The sequence below is a fragment of the Magallana gigas genome, chromosome 8, assembly GCF_963853765.1.
Source record: "Magallana gigas chromosome 8, xbMagGiga1.1, whole genome shotgun sequence".
Classification (NCBI taxonomy): Eukaryota; Metazoa; Mollusca; class Bivalvia; order Ostreida; family Ostreidae; genus Magallana; species Magallana gigas.
In genome coordinates, this window is record NC_088860.1 from 14,162,729 (window position 1) to 14,183,598 (window position 20,870).

The following is a 20,870-nucleotide window of genomic DNA, read 5'->3' on the forward strand; positions in this document are numbered from 1 at the left end:
TGGAATTCAGACGTCAAGCCTAGCAAGTCAACCATTGACGAGATGTCAGCAGCTTTTAACAGAAGAAGTATATCAATGCACCACCCCTGTGAACTCAGGAATGACACCGTATTTGTATGCAAACCGTGACCATTTGGACATTAAACACAGCACGCCTAAGGGGGTGGAAGATATTTTAGAAGAGGATTTGGATGAAGATGCATTGTGGGCCGGTGCTTCGGCTAAAGTCTTACAGCGCGTCATGTCAGCGCCCCAGCTTCCGGGACAACCAGAATTTCCCGAAGTGAAAAAACTGCATCATGCAATGTCACTTCCCCAATTATGGATGCCAAAACACGGAAGTCATCATCTGCATATTTGGCAGCGTCGTCTACAGGTGTTAAACCGGAAAACGGAGAAGATGCGCGAAAAAAACCAAGCTCTGAAAGACAGACTTGAAATTATTCAAAAGCGAGCCGACCTGTTAGCCAGGAGTCCTGTGAATACACCCCCAAAACAGTCTGATGCGAAAACATCGTCCGTTCGTGGAAACAATAGATGTTACGTAAATGCTAAAATGTCCACCGATGTTACTACTGTCAGAAAACCAAAGGTAAAAAAACAAGTGGTGCATCACCAGAACAATGTTTATTCATGTACACTCGCCAAGTTGATTATTGGAAATCCGGTGTTGCATACAACATGGAAAGATGGACAAAGGTGTACGTATGTCTGAAATAGATTCCATACCCATCCAATGCCGCATCTTCTTAATTGTCGGCAATATAGACGAATTATCATATATACCATGTATCTTTTGAAAATATTTTATAACACGACTTTATGATTTTTATATCAATTGTACATAACGTATACATATTATTATATTGATTTACATTTGATTTGTATTGTTGGTATCTTTCCATTGTTTAGATTGAATATATTATTTGTTAGTGACTTATCATATACTAGTTTAACTGTTTATGTGATGATTTTTATTGTAATTGAAATAAAAAGCAGGAAAATTAAGTTTGTTAGCTTTGGTCAATACTTACGTAAATCATATTACAAGTGTATGTATAAAATGCACTTCAGATATGTATCTGCAAAGGATACTAATAAATCAAAATGAATAGATTTCAAAATCCACAGCTGATTAGGCAAATTCCTAATTAAAGACTAATTATATATTTTTTTCTCTAAATAAAAAACTTTTAGAAATTTGATATAAAAAATCCCCCATTTATTGAAAGACTGTTTTGATTGCTAATCATCTTTTCATATATATTAACAATTATATAGTGAAAATACTAGTAGATGATCTTTTGTAAAAATATTAGAATACGTTTTTGTACTAGTTTCTAATTCATTGTAAACACACAATACTTGAATGACCAAAAAATCTCCTTTATACAAGTTAAAAAACTTGTTGTCTTAAATCGTGCGTGTGTGTTCATGTGTGTGTGTGTCCGTGTGTGTGTGTGTGTGTGTGTGTGTGTGTGTGTGTGTGTGTGTGTGTGAGAGAGAGAGAGAGAGAGAGAGAGAGAGAGAGAGAGAGAGAGAGTACGATGCTGTTAAGACTTGATTGCTTACGTCCAAATGTACTAGCAGTTCATACGCAATTAATCGATATACAATGACAAAGACGTGCAGCCTGTATGAAAAAGAAATGTGACTGTCTTGTTAAAGCCGTCTAAATTAGACAATATCCTTCTAACCTCGACCGCTGGTTTAAATGTATGAGAGCATATTCGTTCGTACACGTCTGGACTATACATATTGATCTGTAAGATTCACAATTTCACAAGATTTAATAGGTATTTAGAAATACGCGTTTAAATAGCAAGCTCGAATGGTTTTGGATTTTTCTGTTCAGCGTTTAGGCTGTTGTTCGTAACGGTTTATTTATATCGTAGGCAGTCTAGTTTTTTTTTTGGCCTCGCCATGTATGTAAGTACTCGGCTCATTTTTACTCTTGATTTTCCTCGTATTATTGCTTTAAGTCATAAAAAACGAAATCGAAGTGTTTCAATTTACATATATAGAGGGGAGCTCAATGCAATGATTATATGAACGAACTGATATAAACTTGGAATATGGTCAGTAAAGTCGGGTTATTTCGACACAATTTTGACATAATAATGCACACTCTAATTTCAGCTGAAAAAAGCTATCATGCATCAGTTTAATTAAACTATATTTGACTAACATTTTGCAGCCGACCGGCAGTCACGCACCTCCAGAAAAGGGAGGTCAGTATCCCCCACCCCAGGGCGGCGGATATGGTGCATACCCCCCACCATCCGGTGGAGCTTACCCTCCACCATCCGGGGGAGCTTACCCCCCGCCCCCTGGCGGTGCCCCCGGTTACCCCGGTGGAGGATATGGAGCCCCTCCCGGTGGTTACGGAGCGCCGCCTGGTGGTGGATATGGAGCGCCCCCTGGGGGTTATGGCGCGCCACCTGGCGGGTATGGGGCTCCTCAAGGAGGATATGGAGGATATGGACCACCCCCCGGCACTGGACCGGTTGGCCATCCTCCAGGTGGCTATGCTCCTCCACCGATGGGCAACATGGGTAATTTTGGACCACAGCCAACTGGGCCAATTTTTAACCCGGTAATTTTACATTTACATAATATGTACACGTACATGTACACGCAATTTGATAAGATACGTAAAGATTGTACCTTACTCTTTTACTTGTAAACTTCACGAATTAAAATAAGTTGTACCATTCATATAAAATAAAAATGTTCTTGGGTGCAGCGTATAAAGAGTTTATTGAAGTTTTTCCAATAAAACTCAATACAGCATACGAATAAAAAATTTGAAGATATATATAAAAAATAAACTGATCTCCAGTTTAAATAAAGTAAAATAACAAAATTCCAGCAAGAAAGAGAAAATTCCAAAAATGGAAATTTAATGTTATTTTTCTATATAATATTAAATTACGTTAATATTTACAGCCAATCCCCTTCCAGGCCCCCTTCCCTGGCGGGGCCCACCCAGGGAGATCAATAATCGTCAAAGGCGTGATCACCGGAGATGATGGGTAGGCTTAAAAAATCCGTCATTAAAGTCAAGTTTGATAGTATTTGTATTTTTGGGAGTTGATTTTAATCAACTCTCCTATGCACTTACTTGGGCAAAGCGAAAGTGAAACAGTGTTTGGACCTAAGCACAAATCAATACCGCTGACAACACTTAGTTCTTGAAAATAATCGATAAATTCGATGCTATGTATTCTGAAGCATTGTTGTTCAAGAAAACTTATTCATTAATACCATGAAAATAATAAGATTTTAAATTGAACAAACAATTTAGAAATTTTTAAAGTCGTATGTATTCCTACGCTAGAGTTCAATGTAGTCTCGTTCAACCAGACGCTTGGCTGTCTCCGTTAATATCCGACAAAACAGAGTCTCTCTTGCTTGTCGGAGATAAACGGAGACAGCCGAGCGTTTGGTTGAACGAGACAAGATTTCAATCTTGCCTGGATCCACACAAATTCTCAGAAATATTTCGATTACTGATACTACTTGCCATGCAAAATCACATATCGTTGATTTTGAATAAATGATAATCGATAAAATCAACTCCCGTCAGTACTTCAGTACTTTGATTTTATTCGATTGTACACGACTTACGAAAGTCGGGGATTGGTAGTTACTACATGTATGAATGACACAAAATCAGAAGAACTAAGCGAAAAAGTATATATGTATAAAGGTATAGAGTTACGACCATGTAAATGAATTGTGTTACTAAAAGAATAAGACTATCTCTCTACACATGAACACTTTTTTACTTATATTTTATCTTATCTTTTACTTATATTTATCTTATGTTTGACGTCCTTTGAACATCTTCGTTGTTAATGTATGGTAACGCATTCTGCAGATTTACGCTGAATTTCAAGTGTGGAGAAGAAAACAACTTTCATTTTAACCCCCGTCCAAACCAGGGCTGTGTCGTTTACAATCACAACCAGCATGGGTGGGGTACCGAGGAGCGGCACCAGAATCCCTTCCATCCCGGACAACCGTTCGAGCTTTGTATCACCATAGAGCCAAATCAGTATAAGGTAATCGACTCCAAATTATTATATGGATATCGGGACAAATTTTCAATTTACTGTCCACTGACTCCAAATTTGATGGAATTTGATGATTAAGATTGAATTTACATGCATCTTTATTATACATTTTACAAATATATTACTGGGACGACCGGACACATGTTTAAAAACTTTGACCTTCGTTGTTTCTTATTGAAATTATTGAAATTTTAAGATATAAAAAATCCCAAAACATTACGTTAATACGGATAATTATTTACTTTGAGAGATTTCTGTAAATTAATTGCAGAACTGAAGCTCCACAGGAAATACGGTACACGGTCAGTCAGCCAGAATTTCCTGTGGAGCTACACTTCTGCAACTAAATTAGCCCGACAAAGCACCTATCATAACAGGGCAGGGGAGGGGCTTGTTCTTAAAGGTTTCTTTCATTTTTGGAAAAAAATAACCGAAAAACATTTTTTCACTGATCCAAAGTTTTGTTAAAGTCTCACACTTGAGTTCTGTTTATCCAAATTGAGCGTGACCGATTAATGGGAAAAAACCCATTGCACTGGAAGGCCTGGAGAAATGAATCTACTTATCTCTCGCTTCAAGTACATGAATATCAGAATAAAGTGTTTCAACATTTTAAAATTACTTTAATCATAAATTGATCCACAATCAATGTTTTTATTTGCAGGTTTTTGTTAACCACCAACCCTTTCCCAGTTTTAACGCAAGGATGTTTCCGATAGAGAAGTTTGAACTAATACAGATTGGAGGTTCAGTTAACGTCCAAGAGATCAACTTTTCCTAATCGACCGTCTGCTTGTGTTTTAAACAATCACTATGAATAACAGCTAATGTTTTGGACTTTTACAATTTTATCATTAAACTTAATGTGGTTTATATAATCATTGATAAGAAAGTGTGGACACATTTTTGTGCATTCATAAATTTAGCTGAGTTATAGATCAAATAAAGGTTAATATAACTACCCATAGTCCATTGGCTTTGCTTACTTCAGTTAGTATTAGGCTACTTGTAAATGCATCGAATGTGTACCTATTGACAATGCGCACATCATTTTATCATCATCATTTTAAGGTTGCTCACTCCTCTATGAGGTTGTATCAGGAGTTTCTTGGTTAAGTTCATCATTGAAATAATTTAAAAAGAACAAAGAAAAATGAGAGGGGTCGTGTTGATTCCTCCGAGTAATCATGACACAATTGTATCCAGTGTTATCAACGTAGTAGATTTATTTCATCAACTCTTGTTTACTGATAAAAGGACAGATTGAATATAAAGAATAAGACTCTTTTTTCACTTCTTAATTACCAAATATAGAAGGATAGCTCGTTTCCATACTACGCTTTAATTGCTTAAAAAGGTTCGCTCCTTAGGTTTTGGGTAGCCATTTTGGGTAACCTCTAGTCTGAAAATTCTGTATCACATATTGATTCTAGTAGTATATCTATATTTTACAATTCCAAATAAACTTTATTGAATAAAATTGTTTCAAAAAATTACATTTTTACAGAGTTTAGTAAGAAACTATATTTTGTGGCGGAAGGTTTTGAGGAAGGAAATGAACAATTTTCATAACTCATGCAGAAGTTTTAGAGTACGATTAGTTTAGCATTCCAAATTTCAGCGCACACCAAACTTCGAGAGTAGTTTGTGTTCAACGATTTATACATGATGTACTAAAAATCATGCTTGAACAATATTTTGATATTTCTATCGATATGTTTTGGCATATTTAGCTTATATTTTAATTTATAGAAGTTAAGAAAAATTAACTCCAATTTAGGCCTTAAATTAGCTTATTTCATGCTATATCTCAAATTTTTGAGATGTAATCCTTTCTTACCTTTAAGATAAGACATTAAATATATGTCTATTTGTATGCAAAAATTTGTATAGAAGACATTATTGTATTTTTTTTAGCGTTTTAATTTGACCACTCCAAAATTTTGTAACATCTGTTGTTGTGTTCACTATGTATTGGTCTCTAAGCCACCAGTAAAGCAAGACTTTAAACTTTGACTTAGATTTTACTTTTATAGTCACTACATGTGTTCAACTTCATACTGCTTTAAAATTATAATTAAATAATAGTTCAAACTGTAAATATTTGTTTGATCAATTTCCATGTCAAATGTTAGCAAAAATTTCAGAAAGAAGATGGGTGGATAAGGCATGTAAAATGCCCATACACGGTCGGACGAGCTACTGAAAAATTAAAATATCAATAAATGTGATACTTAAAAAAAACCATTTAAAGCAATATATTTTTAACACAAACACTGTGCCGGATAATTATGCCAGTGCCAACTTGAAGGTGGCATTTTTGCACCCGCTTAAGATGCAGTTTCGGAAAAATCCATATATACCAAATGGTAGACCATTGTCTAGAGAGTATATAACCACTTTTGTTTTTAGGGTTTTTCACCTGACAGGTGAGATATTTACCTTTAAAAATTAATATCCCATAGGAAAATGATAATTCCCATAGGAGAATTGATTCTCCTACAGGAAATATTGACAATCCTGTAGGATTTTTAAAAAGTTCTATAGGAATTATATTTCCTATAGGAGAATGGTATTTCCTGTAGTAATTTGATTCAGACATGTAGTTTTCCTATAGGATATTAAGTTTTCCTACCGGATTTAATCAAATCCTATCGGAATTGAAATTCCTACAGGAAGTTCTTGTATTCCGATAGGAAATTTCAAATTACCTATAGGAATATTGTTTTTCCTATGGGAAAAATTATTTTCCTATAGGAATTTATTTTTGAAAGGTAAAAATCTCACCTGACAGGTGAGATACAATGATAACAAAGGTGGATGTTAACTCTTTAAGCAATGGTCTATTATATGGCATATTTGAATTTTTCGATATATGCAGCTTAGACGGGTGCAAAAATGCCACCTTGGCACTGGCATAATTATCCGGCACAGTGTTCACATCTTTGATTTTTAACCTATAAATATGTTCAATACTTGGAATATGTTGACTCAAACAGACTTATACGTATCAAAACCTGCAAATACTGTAATTTTTTAGAACTTCAATGCATTTCCTTTTATAGAGTGGGTCTGTGCTCCATATTTTTCTCATAGTCTAAATAAGGTCTATTGGAAAACAAACCGATTTCAATCAACAAAAACGTGGAGAGATGACCCACTATACATTAAAATTATCATTTTTTATCCCAACAATTGAACGTTTTGAAAAAATAATACATGTCCGTAAGTTCGTGGTCAAAGTCACACATAATATTTTAACAGCCTTCTTTGTTGTGTCTGAAAAGGCTCAGTGGTTAAGAGTACCTGACTTAAGCTAACCTTGTATATCTGGGGTTTTTATGTTATGGGTTCGATACCACAAAAATTTCAGACAATATTTTTTTTTCTTATCTTTTGTTAAATATATTAAAACTGAATATAGTTAGAAATTGTGCTTTTGTAAACTTGTGTGATAATAATAATATATTTGAATAGATTTAATTGAAAAAAAAAATAAATTCAAAATTGTAGTTTACAGCTATACCGAATGGGCATTTGGGCCATTTTATTCCCCCATTTTCTTATCATTTCTGTTTGGGGCCCTATATTTCCCCCCCAAAAAATGGCATATGACATGGGTCACAAATAAAACAAATGAACATTTTAGGTCCCCATCCAAGTATTTTTTGGATGATTGACATTACTATTATTTCAGGTGCCAACCTCCTTAATGCATCAAACGCTTTTAGTCCATTCTGAAAACGTGTCAAGGTCTTCTTTTGGATCGAATACCTTAACCAAATAATGAAATATACTAACTTCAAGTCCCGCCATGTCCAGTCTTTTGGTAAGGGCCTTTTTTGTGTGAAAGGTATTCATTTGGCGTTTGTTGTACGAGTTTTCTGGATGACCGTACAAACTTCTGTTGTTCCTTTGGTGGTCTCTGTAATTTCCTACGGTGCGGTGTTTGATACCAGTGTTTCTATGTCTGAAACCTTGCTCCTGGCTTCTGCGCGATGCGTTGCAGATAGTGTCGATTGTTTTCTTCATATTTAAAGTTAATACAGCTGTTGTATCTCTAGAGAGGTGAATGCCATCACTTTTAAAGTCTCTCTACAGATTGCTCTACTAGGTTGCTGTTGACACCGATAAATATGTTCTCTGATTTTTTGAAATTCTGTTTAAGCACTGCATTTATCAATAAACCTTAATTTTTGACATTCCACTCGTCTCAGTCCATCCGTTGTCTAGCTAAGTAGAGAACAATTTTGGTGGTTCGAAATTTCTTTATGGTTTTGTCAAAAAGCGATGCCATCATTTTGACACATCCTTTTGTATCAAGTTAGGAAATGATGTTATTTTTTACAGAGTGGAAATTTACCACAGCAAACTTCATGTCAGGGGCATTGCTGTCAATATTGTCATTTTCTATTTTGTAAGCTTCTTCTTTTTGTGTTGAATACTGTTCAATATGATTTATGTTTGATACTATAAGTAGAATAGGAATTGTTTGGTTTCTTGGTAAGAGATTTATTCCCACTATTGTGTGATGTTTGTTCTATATGAGCATTCCCAGAATTGGTCGTTGGAATGCTCGTTTGCTCAGGCTATCTTCAGTTAGGTTTCCTTCTGGTCTCGCTGAAATTTCCTGCATTTGTGTTTGTGATACAGCCAATGAGTAGCTTCAGTTTGTGATACAGCCAATGAGTAGCTTCAGTTTGTGATACAGCCAATGAGTAGCTTCATTCTGTACAGCCAATGAGTAGCTTCATTCTGTACAGCCAATGAGTAGCTTCATTCTGTACAGCCAATGAGTAGCTTCATTCTGTACAGCCTATCTCTTGGCTTTCTATCGTATTTGTAAAGGATCAAACATAACTTAAAAGTGACTTGATTTCATCGTTTTTTTTATAACAATGCGAACCAAGAGGTATTGTTCTTTCTGGGCATTTTCACATGCTTTGTTGAGATTTAATTTTATATTTCTGTTAGTACATTTTACTTTTTTGTATTTTTCCTTTAAAATTGATTTTTGATATTCGAGAGTTGACACATTGTATATCGGTTTATTGTTTTTTTTGAAGTTTGAACACATTTTATCTTAGTTGTCTTACTTCGTGCTCATCGTAATAGTAAGATCATATGAAGAGAAATCTTTCGTCATGAAGAATGGGCGGAGCGGAGCGAAGCGAAGCGTAGCCCATTCTTCTTGAGAAAGATTCTCTTCATATGATCTTACTGTCTTAGAAATAAAATCAAATATTTGAGGAAAATACACCGCCCCTATTATGTCCAAATATTGCCGTGCCTTAATTGACACGTATGGAGGCCGGTGTATTTATTTACGTGAAAATCGGACACGCGTATTTTAACGTCTTAGAATGAATATGATTTAAAGGATATTGGTTTTAATTAAATGGGATATTGAAATTGTGTTAAATTGTTAAATCGGTACATATGATTAAAAATATACTAGGTCTTTAACGAGGCCGAGTACAGAACGAGTACGCACGCTTTCGCGCAGCGTTTGATTTGTATTGTGACGTCATCTTTTTGCTTGGTTGACGCCATGGCGTGATAGTTTCAACTGCAGATATTCAGCGAAATTTGTTGAAAATGGCTCGTTTAATGCGTAAAATTAATGTTATATTGTGGAATAAACATAACTGTCTCGAACTATAAGCTATATTTGGGCTCGGGTCGAAAACCTGAAGAGGGTTCAGCAGACCTAACCCTCTGTCACGTTTTCTTAACCCGCCTAAATATAGCTTAATTCATATATTTCAAGACAGTAACCATGTATTTTATATTAATGACCCTTAATATGTGATGTTATATATTTTTTTATTACTTAAATATGTCTGAATGCTTTAATTATACTATAAAGATCACCTTTTCCGCCTTTCTCAAATAAAAAATAGCCATTATCTGACAAATCTGGGAAATTGGGCATACAAAAATCAACTTTGATAAGACCCCTGGAACAAACCAGGAGGTAAAAGGTTTTTTTTATTTGACCATTTGATGCCTTTTAGCAATAACTTTAATATGTAGAACAGAAAAAGAAATCCCTAGGGCAGAAGTTTAAAAAATGTGCAAAATTGATACATTTCAAGCGAAATCCCATAGGGTCCTATGTTAAAGATTAACAAACTTTGAGATGACCCCCTAAACAAACGGTGTGGTAAATGTTTTATTTTTTAATCTTAAAATAATAATTATATAAATAGAAATTCAGGTAAAAAATTTCATTAAAAAATCTAGGGCAGAACTAATTAGACCCGGCCTCGTTAAATCTGTACAAGGTAACCAAATTAATACATGTAAAAGCCTTTTCTTTCTTCAGTAAATATCAATGCGTCTGTCACGGAGGTGACCGGCAATTCTTTATATCTACACATATTTGAAAGTCGGCTTGAAACTATTTACAAGTTTATTCACATCACCAAAGAAAAGTCACATTACATATTATGTTTAATCCATGTGCACCTCTGAATCTCCAACTCTATTCCTTACTCTATTCTACACCCATCTCCCTAATCTCTAAAGCTCATCATATATATACTATTAGGCTCCAATTGATGATTATCTTAAATCATTAGCTCCAATCTATTAATTAATAAGCTCCATTTCTACATTTATCTCTATAAAATTCTAATCATCTTGTCTGAACTTTAACTTGACCTTGGCTCCCAATTCTACTTACAATAGCTCCCATAGCTCCAATAATTAAAAGCCCATAAAACTTGACCACTCTAGACATTAATCCATTCTTAATTACCCAAACACAGCTTGATCTGTCTGTACAGCGTATTACTCTATATAAATCACTATTAACAAATACACTAAAATTTACCCCTCATCATTCCTCCCCCTCATCTTTTATATAACTGTCCTCAGTTTATGACTACAATAACTGTAAACTAAAACTACAAAAAACTACCACTAAGAATACACGATTAGAAATAATAAAAAAACTCCACTAAACTACTTAAACATTAGGTATATACACCTCAAAAATTAATGATCAAAATTCTCTACCCACTACCTTAATTTTTGATCTCAGTACTACTAATAAATGATATTAAAAGAAGTGCACAAAAGAATTAAACAACAAAACATCAATTATACAATAGTAAAATAATATCTTTAACTGTTCATAGTAAAATAATATCTTTAACTGTCAATTCACGAAAATAATAATCCAATTAATCGAAGTACTTAAGTGTCCAAATCACAAACAAATATTTTCTGCGGATACAAATCGATTTCTTAAATTGTCCATATGTTCTGGTACTTCATTTAAAATGTTTTCGGCTACGGCGGAGAAGTCAATTTCTTCAGGTACAAGTCCTTCACTGTAACTGATTTCTGTCTCTCTTTCTATCGATTGGTGCCCGTCCAGATAGGTATGTTGAAATTTCTTTAAAGTCAAAGTGATACACATTATTTCACGAGTGTCAATTTTACTAGTATGAGGGACATCTGATGAACTATCTGATGGTATTCCATTATCCTCTTGAATCATGACATCTTCTTCTTCGTCTTCGCGGTGCACAGTATCTTCATCCTCTCCTAAATTCAGGATATATTCTTCGTCTTCATAATTTTCTGCGTTTAGGGTATATTCCTCTTCCTCCATATCGTTATCGTTCCCAGACTGCAGACGGTCCATTGTTTCTTCTAATGAGGTTAAGGATACTTCACTTACAGGTGAATATGGATTGTCAAAAAATTCTTCAAAGTCGTTGTCATTTTCGTCGGAAATGTCTGAATACAGATCATTGGTAACAGTAACAAATACTGGCTCTTCATAGAGACTGCAATGATCCATTTTCAAATGTTGATTTAAGGCATATTTTCTTCCAAAAATTCTCCTACATGTTGTTACAGGGCATTGATGATGGAATCTTCCATGTCCATGAATTTCTCTGTTGTGACGATAAAGATTTTTTCTATGTTTAAATTTCCGATCACAAAGTGAACAATATTCAGTAGAATGAGGATAATCCATGAGTATTCGAAGAAGGCAAATGTAAGTTTGAGTTTTCTGATGAAGTTCTTCAGTATATATAGTGTCGAATGTCAAATTCAAAATTAATGTGTTTTGGGAGCCACACACAATGAATCTTGGAGCCATCCAGATGGTTTTGGAGCACTGGTCACTTTAATGTACATTATACAAGTTACGGTTCCTGTCAAATTATCTGCATATCCATTCAACAAATTAAGAAATTTCACAGTTTTCTACTACATTTCTTCTTATTCAAATAACATTTCATTAGTTTCTTCTTTGACGGTATGCAGCACCTCGACCTTTATAATTTCTTTCAAATTCCTCTAATAAATCTCCTGGGACCAATGAAGAATCTACCCATGCACTTTCCTTTTCATCGTTCTTATACTTAACAAAATATTTTGCCTCTGCTCTTCCCTTTTTATTTCTAGACCACAATTTATCACAAACTTCCACAATCTCATCATTTGATTCATTTACAGGATCCTCTTCAATTTCATCATTTGTTCTGTTTCCTTCTTCCTGATGACAGACTTCGTTTTCATCTAAAGAATTATCTTCATCGGCACATTGATCTTCACAATATTGTAAATTTGGCGGTAAATCTTCAGGATCAACAAATATTTTCATTCTGTTTGCATGTATAATTTGCTGTTTCTTTTTGTTATCGCAACTTTCCACTTTGAAATTCACAGGAGATGTTTTCTCTATAACACGATGCGGTCCATTCCAAGGATGTATCAATTTACTTGTAAGACCTGGCTTTGTTACTGGTAAATAAATCCACACTCGATCTCCTATGCTAAAATCTGGTTCTCTTGCATTTTTATCCTGATGTTGTTTTTGTTTTTGTTGCGCAAGTTCAATATTGTTCTTTACTAAGGTGAAAGCCTCATTCAGTCTCTGGATTATAACACTTTTGTAGTCATCAACATCAGTATATAGTCTTGTTGGTTCAGACAATGCCACATCAATCGGTAGTCGCGCATCACGTCCATAAACTAAATAAAATGGTGTCTCCTGAATAGTTTCTTGTAAACTTGTCCTATACGCAAATAACACATAAGGAATATAAACATCCCAATCACGCTGATGATCATTCACAAACATTGACAACATAGTTGCTAAGGTTTCATTAAACTTCTCTACCAATCCATCGCACTGAGGATGGTAAGCAGTTGTAAATATCTTCTTTGTATTCACTATTTCACAAACTTCCTTCATCAAACTCGAAGTGAAGTTACGTCCTCTATCAGAAAGTAATGTGCGAGGAGCTGAGTGTCGACAAATTATCTCTTCTACGAACAATTTTGCTGTGGTTTTTGCATCTGCGTTTGAAATTGCGAACGCTTCTACCCATCTTGTTAAGTAGTCTGAAAACACAACGATGTAACGATTTCCTTTCAAACTTGGTGGTAATGGCCCTAAAACATCAACAGCCACTCTGTCAAATGGTCCATCCACAGGTATAGGTAACATTGGAGCTCTTTTTCTTCCCTTAGGTGTTTTTCGACTTGCACAGTTTACACAAGATTTACACCAAAAATCTATGTCTCTATACATTCCTTCCCAAAAGAATCTTTCTCTTATCTTGTAATACGTTTTATGAAATGCCAAGTGTCCTGCTGTATGGTCATCATGACACCAGGTTAAAACTTCATCTATCAATGTTCTTGGAATAACTAATCTCCTTCTAACCTCCTTGCGCTTTCCTTTAGCATCTGGAGCCCATATATGATAAAGCACATCATCCACCATCTCATAAAATGAAACGGAAGCCATAACTCTTTTAGCTCTCTCCTCATCTGTAGGAAGCTCATTGCATTTCAGGTAGTTCATTATATCACGTAACTTTGGATCCTTCATCTGCATTTCACTGATGTTCTTTGTTTGTAGTTTTTCTGGTAATTCCTCAAGAGTCATGATACTTTGTGTCTCTTTTCCCGATCTTGACAACCCATCTGCATTTCCATGCTTCTTTCCAGGTTTGTACTGAATCTCAACATCATATTCTTGTATAGCCAATGCCCATCTCGCTAATCGTCCACTTGGATTCTTTATCCCCATGAGCCATCGTAATGGATTATGATCTGTTATAACAGTAAATTTGTGCCCTAACAAATACTGTCTGAATATTCCAATTCCCCACACAACAGCTAAAGCTTCCTTTTCAATAACAGGATAGTTAAGTTCACTCTTCTTCAAACTTCTACTGGCATATGCAATTGGACGCTCTCCAACATCTGTGTCTTGTGACAAGACTACTCCCAAACCCTGATCACTTGCATCAGTACAGAGCTTAAATGGTTTTTCAAAATCAGGAAAACACAACACAGGAGCTTTGGTCATCAACTCTTTCAATTTCTGAAAAGCTTCTTCACATTTCTCATTCCAAGCAAATAAAGTCTCTTTATGTAACAGTTTATTTAACGGGTCTGCAATTTTCGCAAAATTGGGAATGAATTTTCGATAATATGATGCCAATCCAAGGAATGCTCTCAAAAACTTCACGGAAGTTGGTCTCGGAAATTTACGCACGGCTTCTACTTTCTTTGGATCTGCTTTTACTCCTCCAGATGTTACAATATGTCCAAGAAATTCCACTTCAGTTTTGAAAAATGAACACTTTTTCTTTTTCAATTTCAAATTCGCTCCCCTTAATCTTGTAAACACTTCTTCAATTCTTTCTATATGCTCATCGAAGGTTTCCGAGAAAACAATAATATCATCAATATATGCCAACGCCATTTTCCACTGTATTCCTGATAGAACCAGATCCATCAGCCTCTGAAATGTACCAGGCCCATTGCACAATCCAAACGGAAGACAGTTAAATTCATATAACCCCTCTGAGGTTACAAATGCAGTTTTCTCTTTATCCTCTTCACGAACAGGTACATTCCAATAACCTGTTAATACATCCATAACAGAAAAGTACTTTGCTTTCTGGAACACTTCCAACATTTCATCTATTCTAGGCAAGGGATATACATCCTTCCTAGTGACTGTATTCAACTTTCTGTAATCTATACAAAATCTATAACTCCCATCAGCCTTTTTCACCAAAACCACTGGTGATCCCCATGGACTACTTGAGGGCCTTATAACTTCTTTTTCCAACATACTCTTAATCTGTTTTCTTACTTCTTCCTTCTGTGCAAATGGTATTGAATATGGGCGTTGTTTTATGGGATGAGCATCTCCCGTGTCAATATGGTGACTAACTAAACTTGTTTCTCCCAGATCATTATCATCTTTGGCGAATACATCTTGGTACTTTCTAAACATCCTTGTAAGTCTCTCATTCTGTTCCTTGGACATACCTTCCTTGTCTATATCTATATCCGTTAAAAGATCAGGATCGTTTCTTTCCTTTGATTCTAATATTTCATTCACTGGATAACTGTCACGAATTTCATCTACTTCACAAAAACTCCCGATGTTCACCTTCTTATGTAGAATTACAGGCTTAGTTGACGAATTTACAACGGAAATAGCCATCTGGTCACTGGCTTTTGTTAACACTCTTGCTGGCATTATGTTATACTTTTCAATGAACTCAATCTTCGGCTCCACAATTCCCAATTTTCCATGAAATTCCGAACTAACTCTTGCAACACACATTACTTGAGATCTTGCAGGTATTTCTATCTTTTCCATCAAATGTACGGAACACCTTATATCTTGACTGTCACTCCAAAACTTCACATAATGTCCATTCCAGTTCACAGAACCATCCTTCATATCAAGAATTGCACCCACTTTCTTCCTAACATCAGTTCCTATAATCACATCATAGCACAAATTCCTTGCAACAAACACATTATGTTTAAACAGTTCACCGTTCACTTCAATTTCACACTCCACTATTCCTTCAACATTAATTGCCTGTCCAGTTGCTGATACAATTCGTTTATCTGTTGACGTTAATTTAGTTCTGAGGTCAGGACCAATAAATCTTTCACTTATCAAAGAAACAACTGCTCCAGTATCCAACATTAAAATTGCATCAATTCCAAATATTTTCCCTTGAATTTGAATCCCCTGATAGTCACTTTTTACAAGTGAAGTTATTTTTCCAATGTTTTTGACATTTTCCTCCATTTTTACTTTTAATTTTGATTCTTCATTGTCTTTTTCTGATGAACTTTTATCAGAGGTATTTCTTCCTTTTCCACCATTGACCACCTTACCCTCTTCTAAGGGGGTCTGTTTTAGTTTAAACCAGTACGTTGAGGAGCTCTTGTGAATTTTCTTGTAGTGCTTGGTGCAAATTGACAATCTCTAGCAAGGTGATTGGGTCGTCCGCAAACATAACAACTCCGGGTCTGACGATTCCTTATCTGATTACTGTTTTGTGGTTGAACATTTCGGGTATATGGTAAGCGTTTCATATTCGTGTTGTTTAGACCATCCAGTTTCTCTGCAATCTTGTCAAGCTTCCCTGTCATCTTCTCAAAGGAATCCATTAATATTTTCATCTCGCTCGCCACTACGTTAACTTTGGAAGGTTCTGGCTGACTGCTGGTGATTAATTGCTCATTACATTCTTCTCTTTTTGCTATCCTAAAAGCCTGTTCAAAACTCTGGGGGTCGGCCATCATAACATATCTTCTTAACTCGGGACGTAAGCCTTGTAAGAAATGTTCCATGACAAGCCTGTCATGCTCATCTAAAGAAACCCCTCCATGTGCACGTCTAGCTAACTTCAGAATAGAGCTTCCATAATCTTCAACATTTTCTCTAGGTAATTGTTTCCTTTGGAATAGCTCGGTGTAATACATTCTTTGTAACTCTTTAGGAAAAAATCTCTCCTTCATACGATCAACCAACCTATCGAAATCTTCTTGAATATCTTGATCCAAATCTTCATAAAAATCAGCTGCACGGCCTCTCAAATATGCAGGTAGCAATTCAACTTTTCTGTCTGGTCCCCATCTATTAGCTCGACCTATCCTTTCAAAAGTTTTAATCCAGTTCTCAAAATCTTCGCCAACATCTCCATAGAATTTAGAAGGAGTTACATTTGATTTTGTTTCCGTTGCTTCTCTCATAGTTACCATCCTTGGAGACGGTGATGGTATTGGTGATAAGCTTCTTTGTCTTCCTTTTCTTCCCATTTTTATGATAACAAATTAGGTCCAAAATGAACGTTAATTTTTTTCCATATCCTGATTCCTAATTAATCCCACAGAATCAGAATAAGGATCCCACTTCTGACACCAAAAATGTCACGGAGGTGACCGGCAATTCTTTATATCTACACATATTTGAAAGTCGGCTTGAAACTATTTACAAGTTTATTCACATCACCAAAGAAAAGTCACATTACATATTATGTTTAATCCATGTGCACCTCTGAATCTCCAACTCTATTCCTTACTCTATTCTACACCCATCTCCCTAATCTCTAAAGCTCATCATATATATACTATTAGGCTCCAATTGATGATTATCTTAAATCATTAGCTCCAATCTATTAATTAATAAGCTCCATTTCTACATTTATCTCTATAAAATTCTAATCATCTTGTCTGAACTTTAACTTGACCTTGGCTCCCAATTCTACTTACAATAGCTCCCATAGCTCCAATAATTAAAAGCCCATAAAACTTGACCACTCTAGACATTAATCCATTCTTAATTACCCAAACACAGCTTGATCTGTCTGTACAGCGTATTACTCTATATAAATCACTATTAACAAATACACTAAAATTTACCCCTCATCACGTCGAAAACTATGCCCAAACATTTTTTTAACACAGTTAATATCTGCTATTCAAAACAACAACTGTGTTTGAGAGAAGATGCTGGAAATTTTTCATGTGACGGAACATGTGAAGGTAATAAATAATTGTGCAATTCAAAATGAAAAAAATAAATAAATTGTGATTTAAAATAGTATATGTCACGGCCAGCCTTTCTTTGATTTGTGTATGTGGAAAGGGGGGGGGCTTACATAAAGTCACGCAACAGAGAGTTTCCGAAACGCCTCTTTTCAAAGTTTCCACCAATCAAAAACTCTTCAGTGTTGGAGAAAATGAAAAATTCTTCACCACGAAGACTGCATTCTTAGCGAGAATTTGATTGGCTGAATAACTGAGTTATGTTCTAATTATTATTGGTCTGAAGTGTCCTGTTTCGGGTCACATTTACCACATCTTTCCTTAACGTCGGCTAGTATTACTTTGATGTCACTGAATTCCGTAGATATATATTCTCCTTTGTGCTACTGAGTCTTCTTGAGATGTTCATTAATGTCATTGTATTTTATTACAATGTTGCCTAATAATTGATTTAGTAAATAAATTGTCTGTCAGAATATTTTTTTTTTAAATTTACATGTATCAATTTCACTGTACTCATGAGGGGGTTTTCACTATTAATTTTTTTTGTATCTGTTTGCACCCCATTGCTTTCTCGAGTTGTTTTTTATTAGTCTTCTTTGGTTCAGCATGGACATGTTTGTTGACGAGAAAGTTCATTCCCTGAATTTGAATGGTTCCTGCCATTGATTTGCACCCCAGTGAAGTTTCCACTTTCTGCTACATCGTAGAATTTGGCGTCAAATTCTTCAGAATTCTTCAGAAATGTAGGGGTGAATCATGTTTCGTTCAACTCAAAATAGCGCAATCTAGGCATCCTTCACATACAGATAGGGTTTGATTTGTTCAAAGTAAGCTTTTTTTGGCCTTAGCACAGGTTACTGGCCGTGAGCTTGCCAGTATATAGTTCTCTAGATAATTATTGGTAGCTTAAGCATGACAATTTTTAAAAATATATATATTTTTTAGTATATTTTCGAAGAGCATGGTCTGACGGAGATAATTCGGGTTACAGGGTAATGAAGTTGTTGAATTTCTGGATTTGGGCTGACTGTCGATATACGAGGGTTGTTCGGAAATTATTGAGACATTTTCTCTTATTTTTTTTAGTAAAAAAGATAAACTCTTGAAATTTCACCAAAACGTAAATCAGGATAGAGATTATCAATGTGAAAAGTTTCTTGTCCATGGCATGAATAGATCATTCCTGGTAAGCTGACCAACGTGCCTTCGTCCGGTGACCCGGCGCAACTGCAAACTTTTCGCAACGTCATTTTAACGCTTTTTATTGCTCCTGTGTTTTAAACACCTTACAAACGAATGGAAATAAGAATTATTCTTTATTTCTCATCTTTTGTTTTCATTTCAAGTTGTCATCATTTGCATTTTCTCTCATTCTTGTTTTTTTAGAAAAAGAATCGAGTTATTTTTACCCGAAAGTCGAATTACTGTGAATGTCTCTTGTGGTCATTTTTTATATATTTTAGAACTGTTGACAACAGTTAGTGTGTCAAAAGTACTTGATAATTAATCCCTTTGGCCTTATTCTAGTTAAACAATCAGTAAAAAAAAATGTAATGAACTGAAGCTCTATACCTTGTCTTGTCATTGTATAGTTTTTTAAGAAATTGCGTGGCCTTAAAGGGTCTTGTTCTGAGATTTCCACCAGTTTGACAGTTTTCAATGCGCCGCCTTGACGTCAAAATTCAATGTAAAGTCGTTGTCAGATTTCTATTGTTTGGTAAATATATGTGTACCATATCCGTATTTCAACTCGAACATCAGTGAAACTAAATCGAAAGTTAGTCGCAAAGAATAGCAAAATGAAGATATTTAATTTGATTTCTTTTATCATTAACTGTAATTCTACGGACACTTATAAAGTAGACGTTTAAGTTGTTAAATCTCCGAGTTCATGGCTGCGCCGGGTACCCCGACCACCGACTTATTTATCTACCGTCGCAAACAAAATATCAAATATTCTTTTAATATTACTTTGTTTTATTATTTGTTGGCGTTTCTTCAGTGTCTATGCCAATTTTCACCAAAATTCGTCAATTAGAAAAGAAAATACTCGAGTTGTCTCAATAATTTCCGAACAACCCTCGTACATACCTATTTTACGTGGATAGAGAGCACGTCCTACTCAACAACAAGTGTTTCATGAAAAAATAAACAAGGCTGTTTTAGAATTAAAGCGTTTTCCCATACCATCGGGTTCGGTATCAGAACGGTATATCTCATTTAAAAAGTATAACATTTAAAAGACTTCCCAAATATACAATTGTGCATTTTGAAAATTCTTTTAAAAGTAAAATGTATAGCTTTCCCCCTTGTATTTCAAGCTGATGTCTTGCAGGTCAGTAGCTGATCTCCTAACCTATTGTTTTTGTTGTTCCACATTGAGATAGTGAAAAAATACATGAAGTGCATGAAATAATTATTTTGAAAGAAAATCAAGATATGGAAGTGCCCGATACCATCTTAACTGATAACAATGTACAATGTACAATGTAGTTGGTTATTTTGTATCTTTATGAAAATATTAAAATTGAACAATACACAAATATAAGTGAGATATTCATTTAATCTTCTTTTGTATCTTTTTACGATACGTTTTAGATAACTACAATTTTTATCTTTAAGCAGTCTATAACTTAAGATGTTTTGACAAATCGAAAGTCAACCTGTGTTCATTGTGTTTAGTAATATGTCTGAAGTTTGCTTTGTTTACAATAGATGCGTAGCATGTGGGTTTAAAAACCCAATCGGGGGACTAGACTAAACAATTCCTTTTTCGGAACGTCCCCACTATACATTTGATTTGGTTTTTTGTGTTCTCATAATGAAATTGTTTTTATTAACTTTGAATATTTCTTACTTTGAAAGGAGATTTTGCTGGTGTACATAGGCGAAAGTCTACAACTGGTTCGTATGAACATTTTTTTTATAATGTAATAACCG

General features: G+C 35.0%; 1 protein-coding gene across 1 annotated transcript; it reads left to right on the forward strand.

Moving 5' to 3' along the window:
- The first annotated feature begins 1,771 nt into the window (after positions 1 to 1,771).
- LOC105333977 (galectin-3) lies at positions 1,772 to 5,040 on the forward strand. Its single transcript, XM_011437228.4, has 5 exons — positions 1,772 to 1,929; positions 2,198 to 2,596; positions 2,950 to 3,035; positions 3,884 to 4,067; positions 4,744 to 5,040. The coding sequence occupies exons 1-5, from the start codon at positions 1,924 to 1,926 to the stop codon at positions 4,858 to 4,860; spliced, it is 792 nt and encodes a 263-aa protein (XP_011435530.2). The 5' UTR covers positions 1,772 to 1,923; the 3' UTR covers positions 4,861 to 5,040.
- The last annotated feature ends 15,830 nt before the right edge of the window (positions 5,041 to 20,870 follow it).